Source organism: Salvelinus sp. IW2-2015, linkage group LG36 (assembly GCF_002910315.2).
Source record: "Salvelinus sp. IW2-2015 linkage group LG36, ASM291031v2, whole genome shotgun sequence".
In the NCBI taxonomy this organism is placed as follows: domain Eukaryota; kingdom Metazoa; phylum Chordata; class Actinopteri; order Salmoniformes; family Salmonidae; genus Salvelinus; species Salvelinus sp. IW2-2015.
The window spans coordinates 11,263,643-11,276,091 of NC_036875.1; the positions used below are offsets into that span (position 1 = coordinate 11,263,643).

A 12,449-nucleotide genomic window follows, 5' to 3' on the forward strand; every position below is an offset into this window, starting at 1 on the left:
TTCACAATTTTKACCGTGTAATGATTAGTGATTAGATTTACTCACCCATATTTGGGATGGAGAACGAGCGCCCTGGGGTTTTCAAAGCAGTAGGTGTTATTGGCGTCCACACAGTGTTCAGCCAGTTTCTTCACAAAGCGTCCGTCCAGTTCGGACACTTTGAGACAGTCCAGGAAGCTGTCCACCCAGTAGAGTTTCCTGGCCACCCAGTCGACCGCCAGGCCCTCTCCATGGAGTACCCCGTTCACCACCACTTCCCTGTTACTGCCGTTATAGAACATCCGCTCAATCACCCTGCGGCTCACATCAATCCAATAGAACCTCTTGTCCACTCGGTCAAAGTCCATRGCCACCACGCTGGTTAGGCCCTGCAGGATGAGGGAGTAGGCCTCTCCTTCCGTGGACAGGTTACGAAGATAATAGCGGTTACTRAAGATGAGGTAGGGCRTAATGTTGCTGTTCTGACGACAGCTGCGGCCATCCGGTTCCCGTAGGAACCCGGGGGCACATTTACACATGTAGGAGCCCACYGTGTTCTCACACACCTGACTACACACGCTGGGCGTCTCCGCACACTCGTTGACATCGTCGCAGGTCTTGTTGTCGGACATGAGGTGGTAGCCGGGGCGACAGGTGCAGATGAAGCTGGTGGGTGTGTCAGTGCAGTTGTGGTCACAGTGGTGCATGGAGGGGTTGGTGCATTCATTTATTCCTGCATCCAGGACAAGAGAGAACAGGCATKAGAGGAGATTGACTATAAATCCAACACCACACTGCTGCTCTGCTATGATACTAAATGGCTATATGGGCGTTGTAGTTTATGTTTTTATATTTTATATAACTTAATATGTTTTATTGCTTTTAAGATATCATGCACTCACCACAGCCCTTCTCATCACTGTTGTCTGWGCAGTCGTCGGTACGGTCACACAYGTTGAAGATCGGGACACAGTGTCCGTTGTCACAYCTGAACTGCCCRGGGGGGCACGTAGGCGGTGGCGTGCGGCACAGGTGGTCAAGCTCATCKGACTCGTCCCCGCAGTCGTTGTCCCCGTCACATATGAAGTCGCGGGACACACAGCGTCCGTTTTGACAGGTGAACTGGTGCTGCTGACACGGCTGGTAGGTGCAGCCCTGCTCGTCACTGCTGTCCCCACAGTCATTCCTCCGGTCACACCTGTCATCAAACACATCAGTCACTCAGTGTACTTCGTCGTACACCAGGGGGTGCTGCTGCCCAGTCCACACACCCACACTGTAGTCTCATCATCTACTGAACAATGACTCATTCAAGACWTCTGACAAATGTCATTGTTATGTCTCTGTCAAGTCTGAGTTGCCAAACCTGTAGGAGCTGCGTATGCAGAGGCCGTTGCTGCAGGTGAACTCGTTGACGCCACACGGTCTGCGCGTGCAGTTCTGATGCTCGTCCAACGCGTCCGCACAGTCCGCATCCCCATCACACACCCAATCACGMGGGATGCACTTCCGCTGTGGCGCTTGGTTATTCACACAGGTAAACTCCAAGACCGAGCATGTGCGGTTGTCTAACAAAACAGAGGGGGGCAGGATAAATGACACCAAATTAGAGGCGTTTCAAGATTATGAAGACTCCCGAGACCGGACCTGAAAWTTCTCGCAGTCCAAACATTCCTAAGTGTATTTCAGGACCTCTAGCCGTGACTTCAGTTTCCTATCCATCTAATGTGATTGAGCCCTATTGTTTGAAGTGAGACTCCTGCCGAGGCCTGTGGTGCGCTGAAGCCATGCGCTCCAGGCTTCTTATTGTCAGAGCCCACATTGGTGAGGGATGACATAATAGTTTAGTTCCACCCTGAGCCTGGGAGCTGCAACAGACACAAAGTAATGAGTGAGGCAGGGGAAACCAGGAATGTGAGCTCCTTGGACTCTGGCCGGAGACCTTCAACAAGAGCCAGTATCCACCCCCCACAAACCCAGCATGTATCCTGATCCCTCAGTGTCTGACTCCTGATAGAGAGAGAGAGAGAGAGAGAGAGAGAGAGAGAGAGAGAGAGGTAGAGGAGAGGAATTCACACTCACCACAGTTGTGTCTCTGGTCCTCGTCACTCATGTCTCCACAATCATTGTCCCCGTCGCAGATCCAGGAGGAAGCGATGCACCTGCCGTCGTCACAGGGGAACTGGTCAGCGTTGCAGGTTCTCACCAGGGTGGCTGCAGGGAATCAAAGGTCAAAGCAAACCATGCAAAAACTGATTACAATTAGAATACTATTGTCCTCTAAATACAAATATGTCAGTTACTTAAAACTTCCTTTACATGTTCTGATTGACTTCATCTAGTAAAGACAACAGGTAAAGCATATCGGAACCAAAATTAAGCAAGTGAAGCTATAAAAAATAGTCATGGCATCTCCTCCACATTCCAATCTATGGTGTTCTATTGAAACACTAGATAAAGTGAGGCTGTGTAATTACCCTGGGACAAAAGGAAGAGGAAAGGAAGAGAGGAAAGGAAAGGAAGAGAGGAAAGGTAGCGAGGAAAGGAAGAGAGGAAAGGAAGAGAGGAAAGGGGAGGGGCTGTGTTTGTCAGAGGAGACTAGTGGGCGTCAGTATGGAGGAATGTGGCAGACAGTGGGAGGCCGGACTGACTGACCACATCACTAACAAAGGCATACACTACTGACACATCACCAACAGCACGCACGCACGCACACACACACACAGAAAATAAACTAATCATTCACGACTCTTCAACTCAGGAGAACAAATGAATAATGACTCCATTCTGAGAACCTAGTTGAATCTCTCTTGCTTAGCCTAGTGAGTGAAGGAGAGCTGTGGTACGTACTACAGGAGGAGGGCTCATCGGAGCCGTCAGCACAGTCGGTACCCCCATCACAGTACCAATGGGCTGGGATACAGCGGCCACTGGAGCAGCGGAACTCGTTCTGGGCACACGTAGAGGTGGCTGGAAGGGGAAAAACAGACATGGTAAGGTCCTTTAGGGGTCACTCTCCTCTCAGAACCCAGTTATGGTGCTTCCAAAAGGGCACACTATTCCCTATATAGTGCACTATATAAGGGCATAGGGTGCCATTTYGGACTCGSCCTTACGGTACAGAACAGGCCTGGGGGACTCACCACAGTGTGTAGGGCTCTCGTCACTCATGTCCCCACAGTCATTGTCCCCGTCACACAGGTAGGAGCGGGGGATGCAGATGTTGGTGGATGTACACTTAGTGTGTTCTGGCTGACATGTTCGCTCCGCTGAGATACATGACAAGAAGAGAATTGGTGTTATTGTTTAGTATATATATTTTAGTATACAGTGCCAGTCAAAAGTTTGGACACACCTCCTCATTCAAGGGTTTTCTTCATTTTTACTATTTTCTACATTGTAGAATAATTGTGAAGATATCAATACTATGAAATAACACATATGGAATCATGTAGTAACCAAAAAGTGTCAAACAAATGTTATATTTGAGATTCTTCAAAGTAGCCACCCTTTGCCTTGATGACAKCTTTGCACACTCTTGACATTCTCTCAAACAGCTTCATGAGGTAGTCACCTGGAATGCATTTCAATGAACAGGTGTGCCTTGTTAAAAGTACATTTTTTGAATTTATTTCCTTCTTAATGCGTTTGGGCCAATCAGTTGTGTTGTGACAAGGTAGGGTTGGTATAAAGAAGWTAGCCCTATTTGGTAAAAGACCAAGTCCATATTATGAGAAGAACAGCTCAAATAAGCWAAGRGAAACGACAGTCCATCATTACTTTAAGAMATGAAGGTCAGTGCAATCCGGAAAATTTCAAGAACTTTGAAAGTTTCTTCAAGTGCAGTCACAAAAACCATCAAGCACTATGATGAAACTGGCTCTCATGAGGGCCGCCACAGGAAAGGAAGACCTGGAGTTACCTCTGCTGCAGAGGATAAGTGTCACACCCCGATCTGTTTCACCTGTCTTGTGCTTGTCTCCAGCCCCCTCCAGGTATCGCCCATTTTCCCCATTATCCTCTGTGCATTTATATCTAGGTTTTCTGATAGTATGAACTGGCCATGACTGACCCAGCAGACTCAGACCAGCTCCGCAACGTCGTTTCCTCCCAAGGAGACACCATTGGGAGACACAAGGAGTTACTTCGAGGTCTTATGGAAGGGTTGAATACATTGCTGGAGCAATTTGGTGGATTGTCTGATAGGCAGCCAGCCACGACAGTAACCTCCCAGCCCCTCAGTAACCGCTCTGTCAGCAGCGCGTCTCTSCAGGCCTCCTCGGCTTCCCGAGAACCCTGCTTASCTCCACYGAAACGCTTAGCTGGAGAGTCAGGAACCTGTCGGGCGTTTCTCTCCCAGTGTTCCCTCATCTTCGAGCTGCAGCCCTCGTCCTTTCCCTCGGACTGCTCGAAGATAGCATACCTGATAACGCTGATGTCCGGGAGGGCCCTCGCCTGGGCTAGGGCAGTGTGGGAACAACAATTCTCCGTTGTCCGGGAGAGAGGCTGCCGGAAGTTACTCCAGCTTCGTCAAGACTCCCGCAGTGTGGCAGACTATGCTGTTGATTTCCGCACGTTGGCTGCTGAGAGTGCCTGGAACCCAGGAATCCCTGTTCGACATGTTCCTCGGACGAGCTTGCAGCCCGGGAGCTGCCTATGGATCACGAGTCGCTCATCACCTTGACCATCTGGATCGATGGGTGGCTATGGGAACGTAGGAGGGAAAGGAGATCTGATTCCAGTCCCATTCGTTTACACAAGGATCCCGCCTTGCCTCTGAGGAATCCTGGAAGTCCCTGGCGTCTACGTTTCCGAGAGAATCCAAGGTTACCTGAGTTCCCCCAAGAGTCTCTGAGGTCTGCAGACTTGCCTTTTTCGGAGCCGATGCAACTCGGCAGAGCTAGGTTGTCTCCAGCTGAACGTTTACGCTGACTTAACACCAAGAATTGTCTGTATTGTGGGACTACAGGTCATTACGTGTCTACCTGTCCATTGAAAGACCAGGCTCATCAGTAGGTATGAGTAATCTGGTGGGCTATACAGAGAATTTTCCTTCTCCCCTTACCCGTGCTCCTCTCCATGGGGCGACCAGTCAAAATCTCTCTGGATACTCATTGACTCTGGGGCCGATGAGAGTTTTATGGACACTATCCTGGTGTCAGAGCTGGGCATCCCAACTCAGCTCCTCTCCAATCCCATGGACGTTAGAGYGGTGGATGGGCGCTCTATAGGCAGAGTCACCAACAATACCACTCCTATCAAGCTGTGAGTGTCAGACTATACAGTTCATRCTCATCAAGTCTCCTCAGGTACCCGTGGTTTTGGGGTTTTCATGGGCCCATCGTCACAATCCTCTCATCCACTGGACTGCTGGTGCTATCAACGGGCTGGAGCCCGTTCTGCCACGCTTATTGCCTGAAGTCGGTGCAGCCTGCACGGGATATCTTCCTGTGGGCTTGGAAGAAGACTGCACCTGTGCATCAACTACTGGGGCCTCAATGACATCACTGTTAAGAACCGCTACCCGCTACTCGCCTCGGCTTTCGAACCGCTCCAGGGGGGCACCATTTTCTCTAATCTGGTGCGGATACGGGAAAGTGACGAGTGGAAGACAGATTTCAACACAGCTAGCGGACTCTACGAATACCTGGTGATGCCATTCGATCTGACCAACACTCCTGCTGTGTTCCAGGCCCTGGTTAACGACGTTCTCTACGACATGTTGAACCGGTTCGTGTTCATCTACCTCGACGACATCCTCGTCTTTTACCGCTCAGCTCAAGAACACGTTCTCTAAGGCCGACAAATCATCCAGCGTCTCCTGGAAAACCAGCTTTTTGTGAAAACAGAAAAATKAGAATTCCATCGCTCCACCATCTCCTTCCTTGGATACATCATTGCTGCTGGGAATGTGCAGATGGATCCCGGAAAGGTGAGAGCTGTGGTTGATTGGCCCCAACCCACATCCAGAGTGCAGCTGAAACGCTTCCTGGGATTTGCCCATTTCTATCGCCGTTTTATCTGGGGTTACAGCACCCTGGCTTCCCCCTAATCAGCGCTCACCTCTCCCTAGGTCCATTTCACGTGGTCCCCAGTTGCTGACAGGGCGCTCCTGGACCTTAAGCACAGCTTCACCACAGCTCCTATATTAATCCATCCGGACCCGTCCCGTCAGTTTGTGGTGGAGGTCGATGCTTCGGATGTCAGAGTCGGGGCTGTTCTGTCCCAGCGTTTTACCCTGGACCTTAAGCTACATCCCTGCGCCTTCTTCTCCCATCGTATTAACACCATGGAGAGGAATTACGATGTGGGAAATTGAGAACTACTAACGGTGAAGATGGCGTTGGARGAGTGGAGGCACTGGTTAGATGGGGCGGAACATCCATTCAATGTGTGGACGGATCACAAGAACCTGGAATATCTCCGCACCGCCAAGCGTCTCAACTTCAGGCAAGCTCGATGGGCCCTGTTTTTCACACGTTTCAATTTGACCATCTCCTTCCACCCGGTGTCCATTCCCCTCCCTAAGCTACCCTCAGCCAAGGAGACGGCCCAGCACATGGTGCCGCACGTCCTCCGGATCCATGGACTTCCGGTGGACATGGTCTCCGACCATGGTCCTCAGTTCTCATCCCGGTTCTGGAAGGCATTCTGAATACTCATTGGGTCGTCAGCCAGCCTGTCTTCGCTGCCTCGTCTGCGCAAACCCCACCACCTGGAGGCAGCAACTCATGTGTGGGGAATACGCCTGCAACACYCTCCCTTGCTCAGCCACTGGTCTCTCGCCTTTCGAGTGTTCGATGGGTTATCAGCCCCCACTCTTCCCTGAGCAAGAGGAAAAGGTCAGCATACCATCGGCCCAGATGTTCATCCACCACTGTCGCCGTATCTGGAAGAGAGCCCGTTCGGCTTTTCTCAAGACCACCTTCAGGTATCGAGGACAAGTAGACCGCCACCGGACCCCGGCTCCCGGGTATCGTCTCGAGCAGAAGGTCCACTTGGGATCCTGCATACTTTCCCCCTGTTTTATCTGCTGTTCGTCTTCTGTTGCCCGCACCCTCCGTATACATCCCACTTTTCATGTATCAAGGATTAAACGTCTGTCTCACAGGCCTCTGTCTGCTCTTTCGTCTTTTCCGTACTCCTGTTTTCTAGTTCTTCCGGTTTTGACCATTCTGGCTGCCCTGACTCTGAGCCTGCCTGCTGTTCTGTACCTTTTGCCACTGCCCTGGATTACTGACTTCTGCCTGCCCTGACCCTGAGCCTKCCTGCCGTTCTGTACCTTTTTGACACTGCCCTAGATTACTGACCTCTGCCTGCCCTGACCTGAGCCAGCCTGCCGTTCTGTACCTTACGGACTCTGCCCTGAATTACCAATCTCTGCCTGCCATTGACCTGTTGTTGGCCTGTCCCCTGTTTTGTAAATACACTTTTGTGATTCGAACTGTCTGCAACTGGGTCTCGTCCTGAGTTCTGATAATAAGTTTGTTAGCGTTACCAGCCTCAGAAATCGGCAATTAACTGCACCTCYGATTTCTGCTCAAATAAATGCTTCACAGAGTTCAAGTAACAGACACATCTCAACATCAACTGTTCAGAGGAGACTGCGTGAATGAGGCCGTCATGGTCGAATTGCTGCAAAGAAACTACTACTAAAGGACACCATTAAGAAGAAGAGACTTGCTTGGGTCAAGAAATACAAGCAATGGACATTTGACCGGTGGAAATCTGTCCTTTGGTCTGATGAGTCCAAATTTGAGATGTTTGGTTCCAACCACTGTGTTTTTGTGAGATGCAGAGTAGTTGAACGGATGATCTCCGCATTTAGATTTGTTTAACACTTGTTTAGGTTACTACATGATTCCATGTGTTATTTCATAGTTTGATGTCTTCACTATTATTCTACAATGTAGAAAATAGTAAAAATAAAAATAAAAACTTGAATGAGTAGGTGTGTCTAAACTTTTGACTGGTACTGTATATTTTAGTGACTTTTACAAAACAAAAACGTATCTAATCTTCATGAACTAATCTTTTTACTTTAGATTTGTAACCAAGTTTTGTTTTGAGGACTTACGGCAGTTTTGTTCGTCCGAGGTGCCGTTGTCATAACAGTTGTTGATGCCATTGCAGATGTAGTCCTTGGCGATGCAGCGTCCGTTGTTGCAGGGGAACTCAGTGTTGGGGTCGCACGGACTGAACAGGCAGCCTACCTCATCACTRTTATCCCCACAGTYGTTGTAGTGGTCACAGCGGTAGTGGTAGGGCACACAGCGACCATTCCCACAAGTGAACACAGTGGGCTCGCAGGTGTGGAAGGCTGTCAATAAAACCAGATACAACATTATCAGAGCTCTAGCCAATGGACAGGGAGAGCAGGTGAAGATGGACGGGTGTAAAATATGGAAGCGGGCTTTACCTGACAAGGCAATAAATGCTGCTGCCATTTGCACTTGGACTGCATGCAAGATGTAAGTACATGCATTCATTAGTTTAGGACGGGGTCAGTAGAAAGAAACAAGCAGCACTAAATAGCTACATTAGATTAGTGAACTGCAAGCATACACACCGGAAGTTTGGAAATCATTCTTGGATCCTGTAAAATTGTTGTTGCAGTGAGAAACAGAAGGCTGGTTAGAGGCAGCATGTTAAAGACAGTTAAGAGTAGCTCAGAGAGTGAAGGACAGAGCAGGTGTAGTGATAAATCAATCATAATTAGCTGTAATCACAACCACATTCAAGACATGCAAAATCATCACATTGCAAGATATTTCTGAATAGACGAGACAAACAAATATGATTCGAGAAAACAGGCACTACTTGTGGCCACTGAGCACCATACCACAGACTCTCTCCAGTTCGTCGCTTCCGTCCCCACAGTCGTTGTCATTGTCACACTTCCACTGAGCAYGGATACAGCGTCCATTCATACAGGTGAACTGGCCTTCCTGGCAGCGGGTCCCGTTGTCAGGGATACAGTGCTTGTTGTCGGCCAGGTACCAGCGACCCCCTGAAGGACACTGACACTCAGCACCCTGGGGCCCTGCGGAGAGGGACAGGGGGACAGGCATCAGATGGATGGGGGGGGTATGAGAGACAGGCGTACCACAGCCCTACTCACACTATCCCAAAACAACATTACAACACCAAAACAATAGGATGCTAGAGAAGATCACATTTTCAATGGAAGTTTGGTCCAACTCCGACATTTAGCTAAGAAACTACAGCCTGCTTCTATTTGATCAGAAAACCTGAGGATTAAAACAGGGCGTAACTTCTAGTACCTGGGGTACAGATGTGACTGCAGCCTCCGTTGAACTGCTGACATGGGCTGTTGCACTGTTGCTGCTTGTTGCTGGCCAGCACATGGACGTCCATGGGCCTGGATGGAAGGTTCTGGGTCATCACCCTCTGGTAAGACCCATCGTGCTTGTTAGCCCGGTAGATACTGCGTGTGTTCCAGTCAGTCCAGTAGATGTACTGGCCATACATGGTCATGGCGAAAGGGTAAATGGCTGTGCTGACGATGACCTCCCGATTGGCCCCGGAGAGAGAGCAGCGCTCAATCTTCTGTCTGATAACCAAAACCAGCACATATCATTAGCATCAACATGAAAGGACAACGAATGACTTGTGAGAAGAATGTAGATTTATAAGAGGGTCTTACAGGCTGGCGTCTGCCCAGTACAGTCTCTGCTCTTCATAGTCCAGGGTCAGTCCATTGGGCCACACCAGACTACTGTTTACAATCTCTGCCCTGAAGTTCCCTCCCAAAGTAGAACGTTCAATCTTCGCATTCGTCCCCCAGTCTGTCCAGTACATATATCTGTGTGGCATGGAAGAAGACAAGTTTTCCCATTGTTAATCAATGATTGCACAGTGCACATTCAACACATGCTGAATATCTATTGAAGATACCGAGTGAGCGCTCTTGTTATCATAACAGAAGGAGTGAAACGGTATTAGCATTCTTGGCATTTCTGGCCAGTCTTACCCCCTGCAGGGATCCAGCATTATGGCTCTAGGCCGAGGCACATGAGCGATGATGGATCTCTGTGTCCCGTCCACTGCCATGGAGTTGATAGTCTGGTTGATGTAGTCACTGTAGTAAATCCGTTTATTGATCCAGTCATAGGCAATACCATCAGGAGCTCCTAGATCTGCATGGACACAAAACACAACACATAATGTGAAACCAGATTAACCAGATTTCTTTTCACCAAAAAAGGTGAAACCAGATAATTAATTACAGTATGATTTTGTAACATAACAAAACAAATCTAGTTGTTAAGTGTCTTACCTGAAGCCACCACGACTGGAGGTGAGGTAGGAGAGGAAAGACTGATGAAGCTAATCTTGCTGCTCCCAGCCCCTGAGCTCTGGGTGAAGTAGATCCTATTGTCTGTGCGGTCAAAGTCCAGGGCCACAGAGGTGCCGGGCACATTGACCACAGGGAAGGGCAGTCCGTGGTCGTCCGTGTCCAGATGCAGACTCTGCACTGTACTCTCTGTTGTATAGATGAGGTAATCATCCCGCGACACCACACAGCCCTCGTTGTCCGTGTCCAGGTTGCCAAAGGCACAGCCACACTTCTTGGTCTGGTTCCCGGGGAGGGCGAAGCAGAAGTGGGCACAGCCCCCGTTGGTCTGCAGGCAGGGGTTGTTRTTGAGCTGCTGGGCCGAACTGGGCTGGATACGCTGGTCGTAGATGGTCACGTCTCTCAGCATGTTGATGTTGTCTCTGATCACTGCAGGCTGCTCTGTACTGCCAGGCTCCTTACTAGCCTGGAACACCTTCTTCAGGTTCCTGTCCACCCAGATGATGCTAGTCTCAAACACAGTGATGCCATAGGGAGTCGGGTAACGACTCCCATACCGGACTACCTCTGTCTCGCCCCCCTGAGGGTTGACCCGGGCTATCATATCCAGAGAGTCATCCACCCAGTAGACATATCCAGTCTGGTAGTCCAGAGCCAGACCTCGCGGGGTTATAATCCCAGATGACACCAGCACAGTGCGGTTGGTCCCGTCCAGCAGAGCTCGCTCAATCTTGGGGTTCTGTCCGTAATCTGCCCAGAACAGGTATCTGTTTTTAGGGTCCACCACGATGTGGCGTGGCATGTCCACTTGAGTCTTCAACAGCACACGTCGGAAAGTGGTGTTCAAGCGCAGGACCTCCACATAGGTCTCCGTCAGGAAAGCATTCGTGAAATAGAGGTTCCCTGAAAAGCACAGCCAAATTGACATATATAAGTGAACGGGTAATGGGGATTAGATGATGTAGGAAAGGCCTCTGGTCATGTAGTTCTTATTGAGTGGTTGCGTAAGGACAGGGTAAGCCTGCTAATTTGCATAGTCACCAGGAGCTGGTTTCCCACAACCAGATTAAGCCTATTTCTGGACAGCAAAAGTAGAAATAGGCTTATATATAGTCTGGGTCCGGGAAACCGGCATTTGTTTAGTATAACCATCATTAAAATCCTTATTGGCCACAGTACCAAGATAAGTAGCATTCTCCTGTCCATTATACTAATTTCTTTCCAGTCAACGGACTGTTATATAAACCAGCCTGCTCTCTGGAGTCAGGCCCTGTGTTGAAGCGTCTTACGCTGTATCCATGGATACCTACTACTGGCTGACCTTTAATTCCTCTACCTGCTGTAGGGCCCATAGAGAATGACAGAGGCCTCTAGTGGCCAACAGACCGTAGGCAGTGCCATTGTGGGCTTCTACAATGCTTACGCCAKTTTAAAGTAGTCAACTGGGCATGGGTTCCAATGGGTTGTGCCTACCTGGCAGAATGATATCATGATTATTTGTATCAATCCAGTGGCCATTTGTTTTGCAAACTCTGCAATCACACAAGCGCTACAGAAACACAGCTAACCAAACAATGGTCTCTGGCTGATGCACAGTTTAATTAAAGGGTAACTACACTCCAAATTCTAAACGTCTTAGATATTTCCCAGACCTCAAAGGTGGTCTCCTGATGTGGTTTAAGGATTGTTGTGGACTTAAATCATCAAATTTAGGATGTTTTTCTATTAACAAAGTGTGATTTTGAATAACCCCCCCCCCCCCCCATTAAATGGGAAAAACGGAAACCTGGAAAAACAAAATGGAGAAAAGGGAATTTGGGAAAAAACAAAACAGAATCAGGCAAAAAATAAAACAGATTTTATAGAGCCCTACTACTGGCATAATTTAAACACTTTTCATTTGAGCTCTCTGAACATGCCTACCTGCAGCCCAGTCCACGGCGATACCTCGTATCCCGTTGCGTCCAATTCCAGATGTGACCACACTGTCGAACCCTGCTCCGTCAGACTTGATCCGGCGGATTCCATTCTGAGATGTCACAGTGCTGCTGAAGTCACACCAGTAGAGGAACCCAGAGGGCATGTGGACGTCCACATGCAAAGCATTGCGGCCTGCAAGACACAACCAGAGACGTAAGACACAAACACTTCA

The 12,449-nt window shown here is 49.2% G+C and overlaps 1 protein-coding gene across 1 annotated transcript in view; it reads right to left on the reverse strand.

Annotated features, from left to right (window-relative positions):
• Positions 1-12,449, reverse strand: part of lrp2a (low density lipoprotein receptor-related protein 2a) — a 65,713-nt gene that overhangs the window by 17,515 nt on the left and 35,749 nt on the right. The window contains 15 exon segments of the mRNA XM_070437524.1: positions 46-712; positions 882-1,177; positions 1,346-1,547; positions 2,062-2,193; positions 2,830-2,949; positions 3,123-3,248; positions 8,057-8,299; positions 8,399-8,437; positions 8,549-8,575; positions 8,822-9,022; positions 9,264-9,553; positions 9,647-9,805; positions 9,974-10,139; positions 10,280-11,200; positions 12,221-12,409. Of these exon segments, the coding sequence (XP_070293625.1) occupies positions 46-712; positions 882-1,177; positions 1,346-1,547; positions 2,062-2,193; positions 2,830-2,949; positions 3,123-3,248; positions 8,057-8,299; positions 8,399-8,437; positions 8,549-8,575; positions 8,822-9,022; positions 9,264-9,553; positions 9,647-9,805; positions 9,974-10,139; positions 10,280-11,200; positions 12,221-12,409 (3,778 nt within the window).